Source organism: Pan paniscus, chromosome 6 (assembly GCF_029289425.2).
Source record: "Pan paniscus chromosome 6, NHGRI_mPanPan1-v2.0_pri, whole genome shotgun sequence".
NCBI classification, from domain to species: Eukaryota; Metazoa; Chordata; class Mammalia; order Primates; family Hominidae; genus Pan; species Pan paniscus.
Window position 1 is genome coordinate 28,038,324 of NC_073255.2, and position 26,517 is coordinate 28,064,840.

The window sequence follows — 26,517 nt, forward strand, 5'->3', positions numbered from 1 at the left end:
AGAATTTGTGAACCAGTGTCTCTTAATTTTCACTTTTCTTTATATAGAGGTTATAATAGTCTTAAACCCTAAAAATGTTTAAATCAAAAAGGAATTAGGAAAAACATAATGATAGGTATATTTCTATTTGTGTAGGGTTTTTTAATGTACAGCTTTATTGAGATATAATTCACATACCATACAATTCACCATTTAAAGTATACTATTCAGGCCAGGCACAGTGGCTCACGCCTGTAATCCCAGCACTTTGGGAGGCCAAGGTGGGTAGATCATTTGAGGTCAGCAGTTCAAGGCCACCCTGGCCAACATGATGAGACCCCGTCTCTACTAAAAATAGAAAAATTAGCCAGGCCTGGTGGTGTGCACTTGTAATCCCAGCTATTCAGGAGACTGAGGCAGGAGGATTGCTTGAACCTGACAGGCAGAGGTTGCAGTGAGCCGAGATCAAGCCACTGCACCCCAGCCTGGGCAACAGAGCAAGACTAAAAAAAAAAAAAAAATGTATTATTCAGTGGTTTTAATATATCCACAGAGTTATGCAACCATCACCAGAATTTTAGAACATTTTCATCACCCCAAAAAGAAACCTTGTACTGATTAGCAATGGTTCCCTATTTCCCCCAACGCCCCTGTATTTCCTAGGGCTACCATAACAAACTACTGCAAACTTGGTGGCTTTAAAGAACAGAAATTTATTCTCTCACAATTCAGGAAGTCAGCACTCCTAAATCAAGGTGTCAGCAGGGTTAGTTCCTTCTGGAGGGTCTGCAGCAGAAACCACACATGCCTCTCCCCTAGCTTCTGGTGGTTGCCAGCAATCCTCAGCATTCTTTGGCTTGTAGCTGCAGCACTTCAGTCTCTGTCTCTGTCTTCGCATGGGCTTTTTCCCTGTGTGTCTCTGTATCTTCACATGGTGTTCTTATAAGGACAACATGGGAGCCAGACACAGTGGCTCAGGGCGGTAATTTCAACACTTTGGGAGGTGGAGGCAGTAGGATCACTTGAGGCTAGGAGTTCAAGACCCTGTCTCTACAAAAAAAATAAAAAGCAGGTGTGGTATATACCTGCAGTTCTAGCTACTCAGAAGGCTGAGGTGGGAGTATCACTTGAGCCCAGGAGTTCAAGGATGTAGTGAGCTATGACTGTGCCACTGCACTCCAGCCTGGGTGACAGACTGAGACCCTGTCTCATTAAAAAAAAAAAAAAAAAAAAAAGCTGGGCGCTGTGGCTCACGCCTGTAATCCCAGCACTTTGGGAGGCTGAGGCGGGTGGATTACCTGAGGTCAGGAGTTTGAGACCAGCCTGGACAACATGCCAAAACCCCGTCTCTACTAAAAATACAAAAATTAGCCAGGTATGGTGGTGTGCACCTGTAGTCCCAGCTACTCAGGAGGCTGAGGTAGGAGAATTGCTTGAACCTGGGAGGCAGAGGTTGCAGTGAGCTGAGATTGCGCCACTTCATTCCAGCCTGGGTGACAGAGCGAGACACCTTCTCAAAAAAAGCAAAATACAAACAAAAAAAGGACAACATAGGGCCCGCAATCCAGTATGACCTTATTTTAATTACACCTGTAAAGACCCCATTTCCAAACGAGGACACATTCTGAGCTTCTGGATAGACATGAATTTGGGGAGATGCTGTTCAACACAGAAAACCTCCCAAACACCATAGCCCTAGGCAACCACTAATCTACTTTCTGTCTCTAGATTTGATTATTCTGAACATTTGTAGTAGGGTTTTCAATTTTGCACTCTATTGAAAAATGTGGCTAGTTTAATTTTTTGAGAGTGAAATATCCATTTATGATATTACAATATAGCTATATAATTTGACAATCTCCTATGTAGAATATACAGTACCTGTCTGAGATATTTTAAGTACACCAGCATTTCCTTTTAGGCTATGTCAATTGACTAGAACACACTATAGTAAATACATACACAGGTTTGATGTGGATTATAATGAAGTGGTTTTTTTCCTTAGTAATCTGTATCATAATTCCCAATTAGTGTCTTTTTCTGCCTTGGAAATTTCTACAGAATTGTCAATATCAGGATAGTGGGTAAAAGTACACTCACCATACTGACAAGCACATTTTCTATTTTGTTCCCCAAAACTCCCTGTCCTGTAAAGTGCTCTGCTTGCTTTTTAGTAGACATTTGATAAGTTAATGTTATATCCTTTGCAATGATATTATTTTGATGACAAAGTAAGTCTATGCTTTCAAAAATCACAATTCGGTCAGAAAAGTTTAGCATCTTAAAAAAATTGTTGCTATTTGAAAAAAACAAAACAAAACATATACTTGTGACTTTGTGGCCCAGCTGGCAAAAACTTGACATATCATCCCATGAAAATTTTGAGTCATGAATTATTTTGACATGACAATATTGCTAACAAAATCAAAATGAGCCGTTTAATAAACAATTATTCCACCAAGCAGTCTATATTCCTTTTGCCATATATACTGTTAACAGCAAAAATTTTGGATTTGCTACATATGCATGGGTAAAGGAGGTATTTAGACGAAATTTTGCTTTCTAAGGTTATACCAAAGACTTGAGAAAATCCAATTTACTCCCACATGGCACCAAACCAGCTCTCACTGAGAGTCATTATTTGGACTCTTAAGTCCAAATAATCTGTTCTTTGAATGAAAGGACATTTTACAGGTGGCATCATTCGGCGTTTGATAAATCCTTCCTTTAAATATCCTCCTCCCTCTCTACAGTTGCCTCAAAAGACTTCAAAAAGCTTGAATCCACTTTTATCTTTCTAACCTTCCTCCTTCCCAAGATGATTCACACTACTTTAGAAAAAATAAAAATTTTATTTAAAAAAGTCTGTGCTGGGAAATTGTTTGAAATGTTGCCCTTATTAACTAGAAATCTTTTTACTCTCCAGAGCTTTACGCCCTCTCTCATAACAGATTTAAAATGGGGTTCAAGATCTAGTTTGAATCTTATAGAAATTCCCTCAGACTTTATCTTCTAACCTTCTTTAATTTGTTCCCACTATCTACGTTTTCCAAGAGTACTTTATTTCTATAACTGTTCTTTTATATAGTATGCCATTCTTGTTTCATGTTATCCTCTCTGACGTTATTTTAGTTTCTTTAAATTTTAAAAATATTTTAGTGTTTTTGTTTCCTCTAACTTCTTTTTCTGTTTCTTTGCTTTGCTCTTTCCTGTTGGCATCTGCCTTCAAATGTCTAGTCCCTGACTGTGCATTTGGATTTAAATGAGACATCTGAAAATTGATAATTCAGGGGTACAAGGGTGAGCTTAATCAATGAACTTCATTATATGATGAGGAGATGGCCAACTATTTTTGTTGCTGGTCCATAAGAGATCCATAGGTATTTTTCTGGGATGTTTGACTCACCATTCAATAAGCATAAGCCCTCTCTGTACCTGATGTCCTAGAATCTGAAGTGTCTCTCATTCCTTTTTATTGGGGAGGAATCCTATCTCCTATCAAGTCGAGACAGTTGCCTCATCCAATTGCAAGGGGAGGCAGCAGTATTTTTCCTCTGCCATCTTGAAGAAATCAGAAGTTTCCTTCCTGTAACCCCACCCTCCTGATTTCCACCTATATATACCCATCACCAAACCGATCACTACCAAGTCCTGCAAGCCCTAGGCTCTCATTGTCTCACACACACTCCACCTAGACAGTCTCAACCGGCATGCTGGCCTTGCCCCTCTCTACCTTCACCAAGCACTGGGCTTACCCTCACTTAAGTTTCAGTCACCACTGGTATTATTTTAGGTATTTGATCCCAGCAAAGTCCTTACACATGCTGACATGTGCAGGAATGAGAAGTCAGCGGCTACAAAGCAATACTGGTTAACACAAGGTGGTAATAAAATAAATATACTAAGGTTAATGAAAGCCAAGTTTCTTGTTATCAATGGAGTTAAAAATAGAGGAAAATAAAATGAATCATGTGATTTTGGATTGAAATTGGAGATTATCAGTGTGAACTCAAGTTTTTTTCTTTTTTTCATAGTCTTTGACATAGAAGGCATAATAGTTTTAATATATAAAATATAGAAATGTTTGATGTAAATGTTCGTGTTTGTTTATACATATGTATTTCCCAGCAATGTTCATGACAGCAAAGACATCCCAGTAGCAATAAGCACATTAAAGCTCAGATCTTGGTTTCTAAGCAGCACCAAAAGGACCCCTGGAGAAATAACTGATTTCAGGACTGGAGTAGAGAATGTAAAAGTGAGCCTGGAACATCTCTGCACCAGAAAGTAAAAAAGTGTTCAAGTAATCATGGGGAATTTTTTTTTCTCCTTTTTCGAATGTGCAAAGGAGCTTAAAGGGGGTCCCATTGGCCAAATTGGAGATGATCTGAGCATCAAAATAAATAATGATAGTAATGGATTATAACCCATTGAATAACATTGGAAATCATGAGTCCATACTGATATGAATAAATAAGTGAATGAGCTAAAAGTTGGATGAACAATCAGATTTTTATATACTTTCAAAGTACCTCCCCACAAAATTCTTATTAATAACAAAAAGGAAAAGAATAACTTTATGGTAGAGCAGCTTGGCAGACACCACCTTAAGCAAGTAATCCATTGAGTATTACAGGTAACAGGACAAACTGAAATTGTGCACAACCTGCAATGTGAAAACCGCAGCATCACTTCTGTGATAATCCTGACAAAGATGCATAATCTGAATCTAATCAAGAGAAAACATCAAACAGACCTGCACTAAGGAACTTCTACAGTATAAGCAGCCTGTAGTCTTTAATAGTGTCAAGGTCATGAAAAGGAAAAACAAAAAATCTTCCAAATTGAAGGAGACACAAGAAATATGACTAAGCAACAATGATTCCGAACTGAACCCTTTTCCTCTAAAGGACAATATTGGGACATTTGGCAAAACATAAATGGAGTCTAAGGATGAGAGAGTAGTAGTGCATCAGTATCAATGTCCTAATTTTGTTGGCTGTGTTGTGGTTATGTAGAATCCCCTGGTTTGTTTGTAGAAAATATACAATAAGTATTTGGATCATGGGGCATTAGGTCTGCAACATAGTCTCAAATGGTTGAGGAAAAAAGTTCTTTGTACTGTTATTTGTAACTTTTCCATAAATTTGTTTCAAAATAAATGAATTGCATTGATTAAAGAAAATAAAAAACTAGTTTGGACAAGTAGTTCCCGTCCTGTAGATTCTGCTGTCTTCAAAATCCAAACAAATTACATGAGCAAGAATGATGGCTCACTCCCAGCTCAATAATCCTAAAACCACCACCACAAACCTGTAATCCAACAAAGTCAGATCTATTGACTTATTGCAATCAAGAAGACTGCACACCAGAGGAGCTGTGGGGTGTCTCACCGTACAAAATAAAAGGTAGTTATTGTATGTTTTGGCGGGGAGAGTGAAGTTTAGGTGAAATTTAAATGAAACCTCAAAGCATAGCTGTGTGTAAAGGCATTAACATCAGGTCTGGACGAGAATTGAATGTAGGGCATGTTTCCTTGGAAACTGCAAAGTTAAGAAAATACAGAGTGTTTTCAGAACCGTTTATCTGAAGCTCTACACCTGGATAGAAATTGAGGCTGCTTCTCTGCGTCAAAGAGACTTAGATCCTCCAGGCAAGGATGGGACTTTTCACTCGTTCTGATATAATTTCAAATAGCAACGTTTATGTGGACTTGAAAGAACAAGGTTTCGGCCAGACGCGGTGGCTCACACCTGTAATCCCAGCACTTTGGGAGGCGGACGCGGGCGGATCACGAGGTCAGAAAATAGAGACCATCCTGACTAACACGGTGAAACCGTCTCTACTAAAAATACAAAAAAATTAGCCGGGCGTGGTGGCGGGCACCTGTAGTCCCAGCTACTCGGGAGGCTGAGGCAGGAGAATGGCATGAACCTTGGAGGCAGAGCTTGCAGTGAACCAAGATCGCGCCACTGTACTCCAGCCTGGGCGACAGAGCGAGACTCCGTCTCAAAAAAAAAAAAAAAAGAAATAACAAGGTTTCTCAGTGTGTAGTAAGAATGTACTACTCACTCAAAGGGGTAATACTTTTCCGTTGCAGCATGTCCTAAAAGAAACATTGTTTCCTCTTAACGTCGTCTGGCTTTATTTGACTCTGTTATCCATCCAGATGAAAGGCTAGGCAGTTTGTTACTTTCTCAGCCCAAGCTAAGTTTTACCGTCTCAGCAAGAACGACTCAGTCTCTCAAATCATAGCTAATTCTCCTCTGAGGGCCTTGCTGAAGTTCTGCGTTTGCTTGCTCCGCTTTCCTCTCATTTTGGACCTCCAGCCTTCCTGTAGTCCGAGGCCCTGCACCGGGGTCAAACGCGCCTCCGGTCTTCCCGTAACCGTTCAAGCATCCCTCCTTCCCAGGACACACTCAAAGCGTCAGAGCGGTCCGCTCTTCTCAAGTCCTATTGGCTCAAGTCCATGCGCTCATGGCACTGCCGGGTGAGAGGCGGAAAAAGGCCTTCCCAGGCGCGAGAAGATGACGTCACAGTAGCCCGGCCGGGCGCCGAGGTTGCCTTAGGGCTCTGTGCCCAGTAACAGGCATCGAAAGGTGCCGACTGAAGACGCCCTCCGTCAGCGACGCCGTCGCAATGGCCATTTGTCAATTCTTCCTTCAAGGCCGGTGCCGCTTTGGAGATCGGTGCTGGAACGAACATCCCGGTGCTAGGGGTGCAGGAGGAGGACGGCAGCAACCGCAGCAGCAGCCTTCAGGTGACTCTCCTCTGAATCCTCCGCGGTAACCGAGCCGGGAAGGGCCCGCCGGCGGGGACCGGGCGTCCTGCGTGTGTCCCGCTGCTGGTGACCCCAACGTGCCCGCGTCGCGGCCTTGCCGGCCCTACTGGGCCCTGCACAACGTTTTTAAACCGAGGATTTTATCTACATATTATTCGTGTGGTCCGTTTTTATTGAGCTTCTGAGGACCTGGGTTTGGGCCTGGATGCTTGTGCGAAACTGAGTTTTTAAATCGGAAGTACCTATCGAAACTACCTTGTAGGTAAATGCCGGAATTGAATATAATTTTTACTAAGTTGTTTTTTCGAGGGTGAGGCTAGCAGCTTGGGTCAGAATCAGGACTTCATTTTGGAGAAGTCGTGGACTTCTTTGAAAAAATCTAATAAAACCGGCCGGGCGGTGGCTCACGCCTGTAATCCCAGCACTTTGGGAGGCCGAGGCGGGCGGATCACGAGGTCAGGAGTTCGAGACCAGCCTGACCAACATAGTGAAACACCGTGTTTACTAAAAATACCAAAAAAAAAAACAAAAAAATAGCCGGGCGTGGTGGCGCGCGCCTGTAATCCCAGCTACTCATGAGGCTGAGGCAGGAGAATCGCTTGAACCCGGGAGGTGGAGGTTGCAGTGGGCCGAGATCGCGCCACTGCACTCCAGCCTGGGCGACAGAGGGAGACTATCAAAAAAAAAAAAAAGAAAGAAAGAAAGAAAAGAAAAAAAGAAAATCTAATAAAACCTATAGAGCCATACCGTAATAAAACCTATAGAGCCATACCGCAAAAATGCACCTGCTCATAAATTGGGGGTGAAATTGGGAATGTGGGACGCCCAGTTAAGGGCTATCCGGGAGGTGAGGAAAGGAGATGTGGGGGCCACGTTGATCTAGTCCCTGGGCCTAGATCATTGTCAAAGCTTTTTATCTTCAAGGAAAGGAGAGATTAGACATGAAACCTTAGAACAACACAAGATTTTTAAAGATCGGGTTAATAATTCGGTGCTGTCTCCCTTCCTTCTCCTCCTTTAGGGCTATTCATCTGACCTTTATTTTTTTATTTTATTTTGAGACGGAGTCTTGTTCTCTCAGTCAGGCGGCTCACTGCGACCTCCGCCTCCCAGGCTCAAGCGATTCTTATGCCTCAGTCTCCCGAGTAGCTGGGATTACGAGTGCCCGCCACCATGCCCTTGATAATTTTTGTATTTTTAGTAGAGACAGGGTTTTGCCATTTTGGCCATACCGGTCTCGAACTCGTGACCTAAGGTGATACTCCCGCTTCCGTCTTTCAAAGTGCTGGGATTACAGGCGTGAGCGACCGCGGCGGGCCTCATCTAACCTTTAAACCTTGTATTGCGTGATGGTTTCACGTCTGATCCCACTTCAGGGAAGACAGTCCTTTTACTTCCTCCACAATTAATCTAGTGAAATATTTCAGACCGAAAATTAGGACTCAGGTCTGATGAATGTGAGTGTAAACAAAATTTGGCAGACAAATTGTATTTAGCTCCCAGAAACAAATGAATGTTTCTGGAATTATAAGTATGAAGACCAAAAGCAATTTAAAAAAAAAAAAAAAAAAAAAGGAGGAAGTGAGTTTCTTCAGTTGTATCATCCCCCAGTGAATTTGGAACTTTAGAAGAAGATACCATTAACTTCTACTTGAGGGATCTGGTCTAGCAGTCTCCACTTTTTTTTTTTTTTTTAGGGTAGTTTAGAGTTGCAGGATGAACTTTCACAACTGGGCATGTGTGTCATTCTAACTGTTAATATATTTAATGGCTTATCTCTTAATTCATTCAGAAACAAGATGAATTACCTTAATCTTGGCCCCAACTAGGAAGTGATGAGTAAATGAGATTGCTAAAATGATTTTAAAAAACAAAACAAAACCAATATATAAAGAGAGGAGAGAATCTTTTTGGCTCATTTTGATATTTATGAAATATTGGAAAGCTCGTAGAGGAACTACATGCATTCTGTACACATGTAAATACCATGTATAATCTCTCTGTGAAAATAGGTGTGTAGGTGTTTGCCCAGAGAAAAGACTGCATCAAACAGACTTAAGCATCTGTACAAAAACAGAGGGTAGAATGTAATCTTTTATATTCGAGAAACTTTAATTCAATGTCCATTTTTCAGCCTTTACTACAGTATAGGGCCTGGTGGGGGAGCAAAGAATGATAAAAACACAAGTTTTTATCCTGAAGGAGTTTATGATTTATGATGCATGCCTTCTGTCAACTTAACTATCAAGCAGTTGTTCATTTAATAAGCTTTGTCAGCTGAATTTAGTAATATATCACTATTTTTCTATATTATTTTCTTCTCAATCTCAAACAAAAATGCAATTGGCCACTATGATTTGTTGATATTACAACCTAACTACTGTATATAAATAAAAAATGAAGAGATTGTCATTTAAAATGAGTTTAAATGTAGTGCTTGTTGAATCTTTCTATATTGTCTAGACATACTAAGATATAATGAAGATTTTTGAGATTTTAAAGAACAGTTGCTGGGCACAGTAGCTCATGCCTATAATTCCAGCACTTTGGGAGGCTGAGGCAGGTGGATCTCTTGAGCCCAGGAGTTTGAGACCAGCCCGGGCAATATGGCAAGACCTTATCTCTACAAAAAGTACAAAAATTAGCCAGACATGGTGGTTTGCGCCTGTGGTCCCAGCTACTCAGGAGGCTGAGGTGGGAGGATCGATTGAGCTTAGGAGGTTGAGGTTACAGTGAGCCAAGATCATGCCACTGTACTCCACCCTGGGCAAAAGAGTGAGACCCTATCTCAATTAAAAAGAAAATAGAAAGAAAAGTTGCTAGTAAAATTATTTTGTTTTATTGTTTATTTTAGGTAATAATAGACGTGGATGGAATACAACTAGCCAGAGATATTCCAATGTCATCCAGCCATCCAGTTTCTCCAAATCCACACCATGGGGGGGCAGCAGAGATCAAGAAAAGCCATATTTCAGTTCTTTTGATTCTGGAGCTTCAACTAACAGGAAGGAAGGCTTTGGATTGTCTGAGAACCCATTTGCTTCACTTAGTCCTGATGAGCAGAAAGATGAAAAGAAACTTCTGTAAGTGAAAGTTTTCAGGAAAATTACTATCCATTTGCTTATGTTTTTTCACCTACAATCTTTGTTGTTTTCTCTTTTTTTGTAACATCTTTTCACAATACAATATTTTCTTTAAAAAAAGAAATAATGCATTATTTTTAAATCAGAGTAGCAAAAAGAAAAATCACCCACAATCCTATCACTTATAGATAGCCACTCTTTTGCTGTGTATTACCCTAGATTTTATTTCACTTAAAAATATATCATCTTTCTATAATAGTAGAGTGCCTTCCTAGGGGTAATTACGCTTTTTCCACTTTGTGTTGATAACACTATATTGTGAATATCTTTCTAAGATTAGTCCTGCTTAAGTTCATTCTAACTTACAAGTCCTTTACAAAGTATGATGTAATTTAGAACAACTTGTGAACTTGGAGGTCATTATACCATCTCATTTATTTATTTATTTATTTTGAGACGGAGTCTTGCTCTGTTGCCCAGGCTAGAGTGCAGTGGTACAATCTCGGCTCGCTGCAGCCTCTGCCTTCTGGGCTCAAGCCATTCTTCTGCCTCAGCCTCCCAAGTAGCTGGGATTACAGGCGCCTGCCACCAAGCCAGCTAATTTTTTGTGTTTTTAGTAGAGATAGGGTTTCACCATGTTGGCCAGGCTGGTCTTGAACTCTTGACCTCAAGTGATCTGCCTGCCTCAGCCTCCCAAAGTGCTGGGATTATAGGCATAAGCCACCATACCCAGCCACATATCTTATTTCTTTCTAAAACTTTTACTTGGATTATCCTATTCAAACTGATCTCATTTGATTTCCTACATTTATTATGGAGTAGATACATGACATTTCTTGAGAATATTTATGGTAAAATTTATGGCTGGTGTCAAAACAGTGCTTGGCTATCTGTAATGTTCTCTCAACTCATGGTGACTAGGATGGAATTTAAATGTAATTGGTTAGTCTTTTACTTATCCTAATTAAATCAGAACCAGTTGTAGACATGTTGAGTCATATACCATATACAACCGATTTTTTTTTTTAAGTAAATGAACAAACAAAACCTTCCTTTCTGCATTTGTTGCAATTCTAAATTTAATACAGTTTTCTCTGTGATAATTCTCCTTTTATTGACATAGTCTAAGTAGGGAGAAACTTTAATTTAGAGCCGAATCTACCCACGGCATTACCACAGATTAGTTGTATGGATGTGGGTCTGTTTCCCCTGTTGCAAAATGTGAGAATTAGATAAAATGATCTCTGAAGTCCTATAACCCACTTTTAAAATATTATGATTCTGTATCACGTAAGTGGTACTTTGTTCTTCCCAGTTAAATGATTATTGATGTTTGTGATAATTAACAAAGATTAAAGTTAGTATTTTAGATTTTAATTCCTAAAAAAAGTATGGTATCTATGATAGTATTTATGTAATTACTATCATAACCAATGTTACATATCATACCAATGATACCATATGATATGGTTACATATCATAACCAATGTTATGTATTAACATTGGTTAATGGGTCAGTGTATTGGAAAGCCAAACTCATTAACTTCTCTGACATTATGATACTATTTGTAACCATGAAATATAGTTCACACTTCTATAAACTTGTGCTTTAAAGAACACTCTTCAGAAAATATAATGGAAAAGTATTTACTAGAATTTAAATTTTCAGTTGTGGAAAATCATTAACAATAAATTTTACCAAGCAGCTAAGAAAATCCTTTACTCTTTTTTTTTTTTTTTTTCTCTTTTTTGCAGGGAAGGAATTGTAAAAGATATGGAGGTTTGGGAATCATCAGGGCAGTGGATGTTTTCTGTTTATTCACCAGTGAAAAAGAAACCTAATATTTCAGGTAACTGAAAAATTGTGCATTTTTAAAGCATGTTCTAAAACTATTATTTTCTAAAACCAAAAGAATGCCAAATACAGAAATCAACCACCAACTTAGCTACAACTAGGAGAGTTTGGGCATTGTTTAAAGTATTCGAGTATTCTAGCCAAACTTCATAATTTAGAGATTAAGGTTGGAGAATATAGTCTTTTAAGACATATAGTTCTTGGGAGAAAACATTTAAATAAAGCCCAGGAAGAGACTCTACGTTCTTGATTCCCTGTATGTACAGCTTTGGAACCTCTTAGCTTCCTGTTGTGAATAGAAGAGTCATCCTGCCTGTCATTAAGGCCTTGGCTGCCTGGTTCTGTTCTTTCTTCCCTGTCTTTCCTTCTAAGAATAGTTGTGTTGAGACCTGTTCTGGAGATAATGTTTAAATGTGAGGAGGCTTAGCTGGGCTACAGGGATAGCAATTTTTTTTTTTTTTTTTTTGAGACGGAGTTTCACTCTTGTCCTCCAGGCTGGAGTGCAGTGACGCGATCTCGGCTCACTGTGACCTCTGCCTCCCAGGTTCAAGTGATTCTCCTGCCTCAGCCTCCCGAGTAGCTGGGATTACAGTTGCCCGCCACCACACCTGGCTAATTTTTGTATTTTTCTAGAGACGGGGTTTTACCATGTTGGCCAGTCTAGTCTAGAACTCCTGACCTCAGGTGATCTGCCCGCCACAGGCTCCTAAAGTGCTGGGATTATAGGCGTGAGCCACCACACCTGGCCTGGAATAGCATTTGCTTTAGAATATTCTCTGTCTCTCTCTCTCTCTCTCTCTGGCCTGGAATAGCATTTGCTTTAGAATATTCTCTCTCTCTTTTTTTATTTTTTATTTTTTATTTTATTTTTGTCCATAGTCCCTAAGCCCTTTCTGGGCTGAAACCTAGACCACCGGGCTTTCCCAAGCCCACTCTGGGTGTTCCTGGGCCTCCGTCCTTTTGAGGAAACAGTGGGTACCTTGCAAATGGGAGCTCTTGCAATCAATATCGCAGAACCTTGGGATCTTTCCTCTGTCTCAGTTCTAGTTGCTCACTTTCTGTGAGCATTTGCATTACAACGCTTCTTATTTATTCACTTGTCCATTTAACAAATATTTACTGAATTTCTTTTGTGCTAAGTGCTAGGAATATAGTGATGAGCAAGACAGACAAGATCCCTTCCTTATGAATCTTACATTCTTGAGGGAGGAAAACAATAAGTGATGCAAATAAACTAAGATAATTTCAGATAATGATATTTTCTATAAAGAAACAACAAAGTATTAAGCCCTTAATCAGCTTAAGTATTAGTACTTGAGTATTAATCCATTCCAAATTGAACCTAATGCCTGTTGCCCTAAAGCAGTGGTTCTTAAAATGTGGATTCCTGAATATAGTTGTCAGATAAAATATGGGACATCCGGTTAAATTTAAATTTCAGATAAACAGTGTTTTTAGTATGTGTACATGCCATGTAATATTTGGGGCACATTTATACTAAAAAAAGTATTTATTGTATATCTGAAATTCAAATTTAACTGGGCATCCTGTATTTTTATTTGCTAAGTCTGGCAACTTTATCCCTGAGGCCCTTTTAGGAGTTGCCTGAGTTCAAAAATATTTTCTGATAATACTAAGTGATTAATTGCCATTTTTCACTGTGTTGACATTTGCACTGTTGGTGCAGCAGCATTGAGGAGTAGAACTACTTGTATCTTAGCAAGAATCAAGGCAGAGGCAATAAATTACTAGTAGATGTCACAATAAAAAAATGTTTAATGCCATTTGAACTTAAGAACTTCCTTTATGAAGAGATAAAAATTATTAATTTTGTTAACCCTTGACCCTGAGTACGCACCTTTTTAGTATTCTGTGTGACAAAATGGGAAGCACACACAAAGTGTGTCTGCCCCATGCCCAAGTGTGATGAACAATCTTGTGTAATTGTTCAAGTTGGACTGAGCTAGCCACTTTTTTCAAAGACAATATTTATTTGAAAGGAATGACAACTATGGTTATTTAGAAGAAAACAGTTGATAGTGTTTATTGCCAATGAAAAAAATTAAAACTTTCAAGCAAAAATTGAAATTACGGAAAACTTTGTCATCGTGAGCATGATGGCTTCTCAGCACTTAAAATCTCTTCTGATTAAATGGATGGCAACATTCACAAATGTGAGGGCCACACGCAGCAGCTCATGCCTGTCATCCCAGTGCTTTGGGAGGCTGCGGTGGGAGAATGGCTTGAAGCCAGGGGTTTGAGACTACCCTGGACAATATAGCAAGACCTTGTCTCTACAAAAAATACAAAAATTAGCCTGAGTATGATGGCATATGCCAAGACTCTTAGCTACTCTGGAGGCTGAGGTGGGGGGATCACTTGAGTTCAAGAGTTCAAAGTTATGGTGAGCTCTGATGGTGCCACCACACTCCAGCCTGGGTGACAGAGCGAGACCCTGTCTCTTTAAAAAATTTTTTTGGCTGTGCACGGTGGCTCACACCTGTAATCCCAGCACTTTGGGAGGCCGAGGTGGGTGGATCATGAGGTCAGGAGATGGAGACCATCCTGGCTAACACGGTGAAACCCCGTCTCTACTAAAAAATACAAAAAATTAGCCAGACGTGGTGGTATGCGCCCGTAGTCCTAGCTACTTGGGAGGCTGAGGCAGGAGAATGGCATGAACCTGGGAGGCGGAGCTTGCAGTGAGCCAAGATTGTGCCACTGCACTCCAGCCTGGGTGACAGAGCGAGACTCTGTCTCAAAAAAAAAAAAAAAAAAATTTTTTTTTGATGTTGTATAATAACGTGCCAATGTTTAGAAGTTCTGCATAACTCAGTGAACTGGCATTTTTCAAATGACTTATATGTGATATTACAAAATTATGCGTGGCTGAAAGTCCATTCTACATGCATGATAAACCAGTGAATGTTAATATAATGCCACAAAAAGTTCATTAGTATGGCTTGAGTCTATGTTATAGTTAACCTTTAAAAAACTACCACTTGTCAAGTTTTGGTGTAGTATCAAAGAAAAATGTCCACAGTTATTTGAAAAAGCCATTTAAGTCTTCCTTTTCCAATACGTGTCTGTGTGAATGCCCATTTTCTTCATACACTTCAGTCAGAACAACATATTGCAACAGAATGAATGCAGAAGCATATATAAGAATCCAGCAGTCTTCTATTAAGCCAAACATTAAGAGATGTATAAACATAAAGCAAGGCTATTCATCTTACTAAATTTTCATTTTTTGTTTTGGAAAATAGCTTTTTCATTTATGTAGATAAGTAATTGTTTTCTTACTTTTAAATGAATTAATACTAAGTTTCTCAGTTTTCATTTCAAATGTGGTAATTATCAATGTAAGTAACCCATGTAAACAAACATTCTTTGGGGTCCTTAATGATTTTTAAGAATGTAAAGGAGTACTGAGACCAAAAGTTTGAGTACTTCTGTCCTTAGGCATCCATTGTATTAATAAATTAACTTTTTCCATGCAGCTATAATAGAATGATACTACTTTTGTCAATTTTGGCTTTTGTTGCCATTGCTTTTGGTGTTTTAGACATGAAGTCCTTGCCCATACATATGTAACAAACCTGCACATTGTGCTCATGTACCCTAAAACTTAAAGTATAATAAAAAATAAAAATAAAAAATAAAAAAAAAGAATGATACTACTTTTGCCCCATTTTGCAAGACTTGAGAAAATTATCACTCAAATCATTTTCTGTGTTCTGTGGTTTAGATGAGGAATTCTGGTTGAGCACAGCTGGAAGGAATAGGCAATTAGGGGAACAATATTTCTTTAGATAGAGTGGTTATCTATTCCTGGGAGACAGTATTGGAAATGAGTCCTGAATAAAGAGAGGGTATCAGTTATGGGAAGATTTGGGGAAAACATTCCTGGCAGTAGGACTAGCTATTGCAAAGGCCCTGAGGTAAGAACAAGGTTGGCAGTGTTTACAGACTAGTGGGGCCTGAATTACTGGAGGAGAGTAAACAAGGGAAAGTAATATGACAGTAAGGCCAGAGATAGCCAGGGGCCAGATCATGTTGGGCCTAATTGCACTGGGCAGGCAGCCATGAAGAACTTTAAGCAAAAGAGGGACGTGATCTGATTAGAAAAAGCTAACTCAGCATGCTGTGTGAGGGGGGAAAAAGGTCTGTTGGGAGCCGTGGCAAAAGTAGAGATAGGGAGACAAGTTAGAAGACATTGCTGCTTGTGACTAGAGTTCATAGCAGTGAAGACAGAATTGGTCATATTTGGGTTCTCTGTTGGAGCTTGAACTGGCAGCATGCTGATTAATTAGATATAGGGAAAGAGAAATCCAAGGTGATTCCTAGGGTTTTTTGGCCTGAGAGGTCAGTAAAGATGGGGAAGACAAGTCATTAGAAGGAATCCAGGGAAACATTTAGTCTTTCCTTTATTCTGAAGCAGGTGTCCTTGGAGTTAATAATAACTGGATTACAAGGAATTCTTGGTAGAAAATATCTCGAACATTTTTTGCCTTTCTTAGTAAGTTTGCCCAATTATAAAAGTTACAGCTTTTGGGCCAGATGTGGTGGCTCATGCTTGTAATCCTAGCACTTTGGGAGGCTGAGGCAGGTGGATCACTTGAGCCCAAGAATTTGAGACCAACCTGGGCAACTTGGCGAAACCCTGTCTCTACCAGGGTGTGGTGGCACATTCCTATAGTCCCAGCTACTCAGGAGGTTGAGATGGGAGGATCACTTGAGCCTAGGAAGTCAAGGCGGCAGTGAGCCACTGCACTCCAGCCTGGGTGACAGGAATGAGACTGTGTCTCAAAAATAAAAAACAAGTTACAGCTTTTGCTTTAGAAAACTTGGAAAGTACAGAAATATATAAATAAAATAAAAATAACCTGATATCACAGAGGTAACTACTACATTTTAGTATATTTCTTTCGAAACATATATACACACAAACATATTTCTTGTTTATGTATACAATTGACCCTTGAACAACATAAAGTTTAGCGGCACTGATCCTCTGTGCAGTCAAAAATCCACGTATAAGCTTTGACTCCCCAAAAGCTTAACTACTAATAACGTACTGTAAGAGAAAAGAAAATGTTAAGAAAATCATAACGGATCAGGCGCGGTGGCTCATGCCTGTAATCTCGGCACTTTGGGAGGCTGAGGCGGGTGGATCACAAGGTCAGGAGTTCGAGACCAGCCTGGCCAATGTGGTGAAACCCCGTCTCTACTAAAAATACAAAAAAAATTAGCCGGGCTTGGTGGTGCGTGCCTGTAATCCCAACTACTGGGGAGGCTGAGGCAGGAGAATTGCCTGAACCCAGGAGGCAGAGGTTGCAGTAAGCCGAGATCACGCCACTGCACTCCAGCCTGGGCAACAGAGCAAGACTTCATCTCAAAAAAAAAAAAAAAAGAAAGAAAAAGAAAATCATAAGGATAAGAAAATATATTGACCATTCACATAGTGGAAGTGGATCATCATAAAAGTCTTCATCCTTATTGTCTTTATGTTGAGTAGCAGAGGGATACGTGGGTGTGGTCTTGCTGTCTCAGGAGTGGCAGAGGCGGAAGAAAATCCCTGTACAAGTGGCCCCTGTACAAGTGGACCCTGTACAGCTGTGTGTACAGTTGACCTTTGAACAGAACTGCAAGGGTCCACTTGTACAGGGATGTATAAGTTGTTCTATGTGTGTATATATGTATACCTATGTGTCCGGAATGGGTGGGTTCTTGGTCTCACTGACTTCAAGAATGAAGCCGCGGACCCTCGTGGTGAGTGTTACAGTTCTTAAAGGCAGCGTGTCCGGAGTTTGTTCCTTCTGATGTTCAGATGTGTTCGGAGTTTATTCCTTCTGGTGGGGTCCGTGGTCTCGCTGGCTCAGGAGTGAAGCTGCAGACCTTCGCTGTGAGTGTTACGGCTCTTAAGGTGGCGCATCTGGAGTTGTTTGTTCCTCCCGGTGGGTTCGTGGTCTCGCTGGCTTCAGGAGTGAGGCTGAAGACCTTCGCGGTGAGTGTTACAGCTCATAAAGGCAGTGTGGACCCAAAGAGTGAGCAACAGCAAGATTTATTGCAAACAGCGAAAGAACGAAGCTTCCACAGCGTGGAAGCGGGTTGCCACTGCTGGCTCGGGCAGCCTGCTTTTATTCTCTTATCTGGCCCCACCCACATCGTGCTGATTGGTTCATTTTACAGAGAGCCAAGTGGTCTGTTTTGACAGGGTGCTGATTGGTGCGTTTACAATCCCTGAGCTAGACACAAAGGTTCTCCAAGTCCCCACTAGATTAGCTAGATACAGAGTGTGGACACAAAGGTTCTCCAAGTCCCAACCAGAGTAGCTAGATACAGTGTTGATTGGTGTATTTACAAACCCTGACCTACACACAGGGTGCTGATTGGTGTGTTTACAAACCTTGAGCTAGACACAGAGTGCTGATTGGTGTATTTACAGTCCCCTAGCTAGACAGAAAGGTTCTCCAAGTCCCCACCAGACTCAGGAGCCCAGCTGGCCTCACCCAGTGGATTCCACACCAGGGCCACAGGTGGAGCTGCCCGCCAGTCCCATGGTGTGTGCCCACACTCCTCAGCCCTTGGGTGGTCGATGGGACTGGGTGCCGGTGGAGCAGGGGGTGGCGCTCCTCGTGGAGGCTCAGGCTGCTCAGGAGCACACGGAGGTGAGGGGGAGGCTCAGGCATGGCGGGCTGCAGGTCCGGAGCCCTGCCCCGCAGGGAGGCAGCTAAGACCCGGCAAGAAATCCAGCGCAGCGCCGGTGGGCCGGCACTGCTGAGGACCCAGCACACCCTCCGCAGCCGCTGGCCCGGGTGCTAAGCTTCTCATTGCCGGGCAGGGCCAGCCGGCAGCTCTGAGTGTGGGGCCCACCAAGCCCACGCCCACTCGGAACTCCAGCTGGCCAGCAAGCACCCTGGGTAGCTCTGGTTGCCACTCGCGCCTCTCCCTCCACACCTCCCTGCAAGCTGAGGGAGCCAGCTCCGGCCTTGGCCAGCCCAGAAAGGGGCTCCCACAGTGCAGCGGTGGGCTGAAGGTCTCCTCAAGTGCCACCAAAGTGGGAGCCCAGGTAGAGGAGGTACCCAGAGCGAGTGACGGCTGTGAGGGCTGCCAGCATGCTGTCACCTCTCACCTATACATATATATGTATACATATATATATTAAGGATCATAATCTAGTTTTTCTTTGTTTTTTGTTTTGTTTTGTTTTTTTGAGACAGAGTTTCGCTCTTGTTGCCCAGGCTGGAGTGCAGTGGCGCCATCTCAGCTCACTACAGCCTCGGCTGGCCTTCCGGGTTCAAGCGATTCTCCAGCCTCAGTCTCCCGAGTAGCTCGGATTATAGGCATATGCCACCACGCCTAGCTAATTTTTGTATTTTTAGTAGAAACAGGGTTTCGCCGTGTTGGCCAGGCTGGTCTTGAACTTCTGGCCTCAGGTGATCCACCGGCCTTGGTCTCCCAAAGTGCTGGGACTACAGGCGTGAGCCACCGCGCCCGGCTGTAATCCAGTTTTTTTTGTTTTTGCTTTTGTTTTTGTTTTTGTTTTTGTTTTTTTTGAGACGGAGTCTCGCTTTGTTGCCCAGGCTGGAGTGCAGTGGCGCAGTCTTGGCTCACTGCAACCTCTGCCTCCCAGATTCAAGCAATTCTCCTGCCTCAGCCTCCCGAGTAGCTGGGATTACAGGCTCATGCCACCACACCCGGCTAATTTTTTGTATTTTTAGTAGAGAGGGGGTTTCACCATGTTAGCCAGGATGGTCTCAATTTCCTGACCTCGTGATCCATCCGCCTCAGCCTCCCAAAGTGCTGCAACTACAGGCATGAGCCACCGTGCCCGGCCCTAGTTTTATATTCTAATTTTTGCTTTCAGTTTGTCTCTGGTACTAAAAATATTAGAATGAACACCCTTATACATAGCAACCTTTGTTTACATATATAACTATTTCCCAAGGTTAAATCCTATAAATTGTATTATAAGTCACAGGATATGAATGTTTTTCAGGCTTGTGATGCTTATTAACAATTATCCCTCCCAGAAAACTTGTACCATTTTAATTCCCTTAACGGTAATTTAGGAAATGATACATTTCACCACATTTGGAACAACAGTAAATACCAGCTTTTAAAATTTCTGCCAGTCTGATAAGTAAAGCATTTTATCTCTATTTTAAGTTGCATTTAACTTTATTTCATTTATTTACTATTTGATTTTTTGTGTGTGTGAATTGCCTGTTCATTATCTTTGCCCAAATACATTTACTTTTCTCATTTATTTGTAAGAGCTATTTATACATTAGGGCATTAGTTCTTCTCTTGTCATATATGTTAAAATTGCAATTTTCCTAGTGTACCATTTGCCTTGTAATTTTGCTTAGTATAGTTTCTGGCAGAATTTTTTAAATAAAAGTTTGAATATAAATGTAGTCAAATCTTTCTCCTGTGTTTGTTGTTCATTCTACGCCACTTATCTTTAGAAAATCTTCCCCATTTAAAGATCAGAATAACCAACTATATTTTACTGTAATTTTACACTTTATTAAACATTAAGTAGAGTGTAGGCTTTAAGTTTCTTCCTTATGATTATGAAAATTTTCTAATCAACATTAGATATTTTCTTGTTTAGCACCTCTAGCTTTACTATCAAAATTATTGGCATTTATTTTAAAGATTCCGATTGATTCCTCACTTCAGGTTTTACAGACATTTCACCAGAGGAATTGAGGCTTGAATACCATAACTTCTTAACCAGCAATAACTTACAGAGTTATGTAAGTTTGTTTCCTATTAATCTACTGCAATAACAGATGAGCTGTTAATTACTGCTTTCTTTATCGTGGCTTGTGTTTTGGCAAAACCGATGAGGTCTATGATCTTTTTTCAGGAGTAGGCTATTTTTCTTTTCTATATTATTTTCATTGAATTTGGTTGGTTATTAAAATGATAATATATTTTTACTTTAATAATTAGGAATATTACTATTTTTATTACAAATTACCCAACAGTCAATCCCAGAAATGAAACCCTTTTATCATTTGACAGATATTTATTGAACATCTGTTAGGTACCAATCCAGTGATGAATGCTAGAAAAACAAAAATAAGATACAGTCTGTAATACAGATTAACATCCTCATATATCAAATATCAAAAAAAATTTAAAATCTTGACTAGAATAAGTTGAGTACCTGAAGGAAGCAGTTTAAATGCTGTATTTTTCTGTTTCTACAGTCATGATCATGCATTTCAACTAGTACATGTATTCACCGCCCATCCAAATATAACTAACTACGTGCTGCCAGGTACTTGTGATACTAACCAGATGATACAAGGAGTTGAACAGGGAGAGGGAACTGGAGCTGGAATATCTTTGACAAATAGGCCAAGTCAATGCAAATTTTGCAAGTCATGGGCCATAAAACTGTTACATAAACCTTTTGTGATTTTGGCAAAGAAGTATGTGAAGTTTTTATTGAAGAAACTAACTTAAACATACAATATTGAACTGTTATTTTTCTGTCTTCCGTTTTCAGCTAAATTCTGTCCAACATTTAATAAATCAATGGAGGAACAGGGTAAATGAACTGAAAAGTCTAAATATATCAACTAAAGTAGCTTTGGTGAGTATGGGAGAGTTTTCTTGAGGGAAGTGTCTTACCTATTGCTTTTTTGCAGAGGATATTTTACTTTAGATTTGGAAAGCAAAACAAAAATTTTCTATCAAGAATTATGATACACACATTCCCAAAATAGCATCACTTAAGAGTCAGGGTCTTGAAATAGTTTTCTCTGTGTTCCTTGGTCAGAAAAGCAGAAATAGTTATGCTTTTTAAAAGCTTTTTAGGGTAAAGTTTTTAACTTTGGTAGTGCTAGTTTTGAAAATGGCAAACTATTACATAAGTTTAAGTATTTAAGGTTATCTGTATGTAAAAAGAAATTACTTTGAACAGTTATATGAATGCACATTTAGAATGTAATGTATCGTTTTGTGACTGAAGAACACAGTATGTTCCTTGTCTTAAACAGAAATGCCTTTGGAAGATATATACCCACCTGTCTCCAAAGATCTATGGTCCCGACTGTGGCAAGTTCATTATCTTTGTAAATAAAGTTATGATGTTTCTACACCCATTAAAAAGTTCTTAAGAATTTTATTTTAAAATAAGATATTCACATTTATAATTTTAATATTTCCAATTTCTCAGATGGTTTCTACTCTGTATAAGGATATGAGAGTAATATCTCCCTACACTTAGTGAATGGTTGACAGTCCCAACACCCCACCCCTTTCTTAAATATGTGCTTCCTGAATAACTAGACTCTTGTGCAAGCTAATTTCTTTCATCTTTTAGTTCTTGTAATGCTATTTGAATTTAGTGGGACCTCTTGGAAGTAGTCTGTCCTTGTGTGAGAGGTGGCCCACCACCACCATGGATGAGAGCTGATGGAGAAAGGATAACTGAGTCCAAAGAACTGTGGAACTTCCCTCAGGGCTGGAAGGTCCCTGCTCCTTGCTAACTGCCCAGGGCCCCTCCATAGGTTAGGATGTGGGACAACCCACCCATAGCTGACTTAACATGTATCAGGAGTTCATGCCTTCTTTATACTGAATGGTAACCCATTGTATGGATATAATTTGTTTATCATCTGCCTGTTAATGAATATTACACTGAGGGAGAGAAACCAGACCAAAAAAAAAAAAAAAAAAATAGTGTAGACCATGTGATTCCATTTGTGTGAAACTCTGGAAAAGACAAGTCTCATTTGTAGTGATAGAAAGCAGACAGAGTGGTTGCCAGGGACCAGGAGTAAGAATGCTTTTGAGGGCTGGGTGCAGTGGCTCACGCCTGTAATCCCAGCACTTTGGGAGGCTGAGGCAGGCGGATCACAAGGTCAGGAGTTTAAGACCAGCCTGACCAACATGGTGAAACCCGGTCTCTACTAAAAATACAAAAATTAGCCAGGCATGGTGGCGCACACCTGTAATCCTAACTACTCAGGAGGCTGAGGCAGGAGAATCATTTGAACCCAGGAGAGGTTGCAGTCTCAAAAACAAAAGCATTCTTTTTTTTTTTTTTTGAGGCAGAGTCTCACTCTGTCGCCCAGGCTGGAGTGCAGTGGTGCCATCTCAGCTCACTGCAAGCTCCGCCTCCCGGGTTCACGCCATTCTCCTGCCTCAGTCTCCCGAATAGCTGGGACTACAGGCACCCACCACCACACCCAGCTTTTTTGTATTTTTAGTAGAGACGGGGTTTCACCGTGTTAGCCAGGATGGTCTCAATCTTCTGACCTCATGATCCGCCCGCCTCAGCCTCCCAAAGTGCTGGGATTACAGGCGTGAGCCACCACACTGGCCAAAGAATGCTTTTGAGACTTCCAAATGAAAGAAATCGCTTATGTTTGCTTTGGATGATTAAGAAAGTCTTCTTGAAAGGAAGGAGCAAATACAAAGTTCCTTGAAAGTAGGATTAAGATTTCAGTAAGCAGAGATGAAAGACATTTCTAGAGCACAGAACAGCAAGAACATAAAGTACTTTCAGGGAATGGGAAATGTTTAATGGATTTTTAGTCATAAGCTTTTAATTATATAATAGTGGATCTACTTCATTTCGAGTATTAGACTGGGTATTCTATAAAGGTCCTTTTTACCTAATATCTAGATTTCTTGATAAATGCAGATCTACCCTTATAGACACTGAAAAAAATTTAAAAATATTTTTCTGATTATAATATCTGCTCATTGTAGAAATTTAGAAAGTATAAAAAAGCATAAATAAAATTTAAATCACCTGTAATTTATCAGCCAGAGATAATCACTGTTAACTTACTAATGTACATTTTTTATGCATATTCATATTACTAGTTGTGATTATACTGTTTATACAGTATTATATCTTATCCTTTTCAACATCATATTATGGGCATTTTCCATGTTAAGCATTTAACTTTGCCTTTTTTAATGCACTTTTTTCTTCTCTTTTCTTTTTTTGAGTCAGAGTCTTACTTTGTCATCCAGGCTTTCCCAGGCTCAAGTGATCCTCCCACCTCAGGCTCCCAAATAGCTGGGACCACTGGCTAATTTTTTGTAGAGATGGGGGTCTCGCTGTGTTGCTGAGGCTGGTCCCAGACTCATAGGCTCAAGCCCTTCACCCTCCTCAGCCTCCCAAAGTGCTAGGATTACAGGTGTGAGCCACCACACCCAGCCTTTAATGCACATTTTAAAAACTTGAATTTGTCCATAAAGTGTATAGAAAAGATACTGGAGCACTATTCATCAAGCACTTTATTATTTGCACACTTTTTTTTTTCAGCTCTCTGATGTAAAGGATGGAGTAAATCAAGCAGCACCTGCATTTGGATTTGGCAGTAGTCAAGCAGCAACATTTATGTCGCCAGGTAAGTGATAAAGTAATGCAGGACTTCACTGATTTAGAAAAATTAGATTTTATAGGTTTCAAATTACAAGCCTGAATCGCCATTTTAAATTACCTTCGTAAATTCTACAACCTTCCATCATAGAGCCTCAAAGCATTTGACTCATTAGACATTTGTGAAAGGGAGGCCAGATTGGGCATGTTCTTTGAAAGACACTTAAGCTTTAGAAGTACATTTTAGGAATGAGTTTTCAGGAGTTTCGTAGAAGTACATAGCTATGATAGCAGTACCTTTGAGAACTTTCTTGTCACTGTGTATAACAGCATAGCATTGTCCTCAGGTAGCAGCTCTGGTGAGGTAAGTAGAAACCAAAGTGAAAGTCTATTCCCTAGTCCCTGTGGTTTCTCCTTGGGTGAAGGTCGATCAAGGTGAAAATGGGATTGTTAGCAGAAAAGACAGGCAGCAGGCTTTAGTGGGTATTTCTAGCCTCTCATTTTTACTTTTCTCATCTCGTCCTTCCAGTAAGCTTCTCAACACTGAAACATGACATAAATAAGAAAAAAAGATAGGGGGAGGAAATAATTGTGACATTTTTCTGACTGTAATCGATTTTTTTTTTTTTTTTTTTTTTTGTTGTTGTTGTTGTTTGTAGGCTTTCCAGTCAATAACAGCAGCAGTGATAATGCTCAGAACTTTAGTTTTAAAACAAACTCTGGATTTGCCGCTGCCTCTTCTGGAAGCCCTGCTGGTTTTGGGAGTTCCCCAGCATTTGGAGCTGCAGCCTCTACCAGTTCAGGTATCTCTACTTCTGCTCCAGCTTTTGGATTTGGGAAGCCTGAAGTCACATCGGCTGCATCATTTTCATTCAAAAGCCCTGCAGCTTCCAGTTTTGGATCACCTGGATTTTCAGGACTTCCAGCTTCCTTGGCAACAGGTCCTGTCAGAGCTCCAGTGGCCCCAGCCTTTGGAGGTGGCAGTTCTGTGGCTGGTTTTGGTAGTCCGGGCTCACATTCTCACACTGCTTTTTCTAAGCCATCCGGTGACACTTTTGGAAATAGCAGCATATCCACTTCTCTGTCAGCCTCAAGCAGCATCATTGCAACAGATAATGTGTTATTCACACCCAGAGATAAACTAACAGTAGAAGAACTGGAACAATTTCAATCCAAGAAATTTACTCTGGGAAAAATTCCATTAAAGCCTCCACCTCTGGAACTTCTAAATTTTTAAAAGGGTAATTTTAAATACAAAAAAGAATGATGTTTAAAATTGCTTTGAGTGATTCATATAGAGATGTATATATGCATACATGTATATATTCATAAGGAATATAAGCTTCCATTAATAGTGATTTTAAATTTGATTTTTTTCTTAACTCTAAATATTTAAGTAAAAAGTAACAAAAACTCTGCAAGCAAGGGAATTTTTTTGTACTGTAATTTTGAATGGAACTGAAAAATTGTGCACGAATAAAGTACTTTTCTCATGCCATACCACTTTACTGTCTCACCATTTAAAGTTTTAAACTTTTTTTTTTAGGAAGGAGATAATTTCTGTAATTATTAGGGGGAACATGCTCAAATATTTAGCCTACTTTTAGAATAAACATTAGTAGCATGACTTCATGTTCAGGATTCTCTCAAAGAGATAAATCAGTTTGTAAAGAGTGACAAGCTTTTATTTTTAGAACCATAGGGGCATTTCCCCCCCCATAAGTTTGGTTCCCTCTCAACTTTGGCGGTCTCGTGGACCACCATTTGAGTTTTCTTCAACAATCTTAGGCTGCTTTTTATTTTGGACTCACTTTTATAGAATTCTATTTATTCATCACATTAGTCTGTCAAATGGATGAGTTGTAAGAAAAACAAATTGTGATCTCATGTGAATAAATAATGTGTGTAGTGGGGTCAGGATTCACCAGTTTCTGTTTCTAGATCTTCTCAGGCATGGCCAGGTACAGTAGCTCACACCTGTAATCCCAGCACTTTGGGAGGCTGAAGCGGGCAGATCACTTGAGGTCAGGAGAGTTCAAGACCAGCCTGGCCAACATGGTGAAACCCTATCTCTACTAAAAATACAAAAAATAAGCTGGGTGTGGTGGCGGGCACCTGTAATCCCAGCTACTCAGGTGGCTGAGGCGGGAGAATCACTTGAACCCAGGAGGCAGAGGTTGCAGTGAGCTGAGATCACGCCACTGCCCTCCAGCCTGGGTGACAGAGCGATACTCCATCCCCTTTCCTGCCCTCCCCCAACAAAAAAAGAATTATTGTGCATGTTTGGATCTCCCTCTGTCCTCAGATTGAGGGAGTAAGATTTATATTTTACATATGGATGATCCAAGAAACTAAATGCCTGTCACGAGTTGAAGCAGGTATATCAGACTTCTGCGCTTTCTCAGGCCTCAAAAATTGCATAGCTAGCACTGCCAGAGCAGTTACTAACACGGTT

General features: G+C 40.3%; 1 protein-coding gene across 3 annotated transcripts; it reads left to right on the forward strand.

Moving 5' to 3' along the window:
* The first annotated feature begins 49 nt into the window (after window positions 1-49).
* Window positions 50-25,560, forward strand: NUP42 (nucleoporin 42). Of its 3 annotated transcripts, XM_003807945.6 has the most exons (8): window positions 50-6,739; window positions 9,615-9,843; window positions 11,599-11,693; window positions 20,390-20,466; window positions 21,228-21,314; window positions 21,721-21,795; window positions 24,006-24,090; window positions 24,722-25,560. In XM_003807945.6, exons 1-8 carry the CDS (start codon window positions 6,619-6,621, stop codon window positions 25,297-25,299), a joined length of 1,347 nt encoding a protein of 448 aa, XP_003807993.2. In that variant the 5' UTR covers window positions 50-6,618; the 3' UTR covers window positions 25,300-25,560. The 3 variants fall into 3 exon arrangements, with proteins under 3 accessions (XP_003807993.2, XP_003807992.2, XP_034819689.2); XM_003807944.6 differs by lacking the exon at window positions 21,721-21,795; XM_034963798.3 differs by lacking the exon at window positions 9,615-9,843 and having other exon boundaries at window positions 6,603-6,739.
* Window positions 25,561-26,517: the final 957 nt, after the last annotated feature.

Excerpts from the sequence above, each read along its gene's own strand:
- NUP42 (XM_003807945.6), top strand. The coding sequence starts at position 6,619 with ATGGCCATTTGTCAATTCTTCCTTCAAGGCCGGTGCCGCTTTGGAGAT. Across the intron at positions 6,740-9,614 it reads ACCGCAGCAGCAGCCTTCAG|GTAATAATAGACGTGGATGG; the intron begins GTGACTCTCCTC and ends TGTTTATTTTAG. Across the intron at positions 11,694-20,389 it reads AAAGAAACCTAATATTTCAG|GTTTTACAGACATTTCACCA; the intron begins GTAACTGAAAAA and ends TCCTCACTTCAG.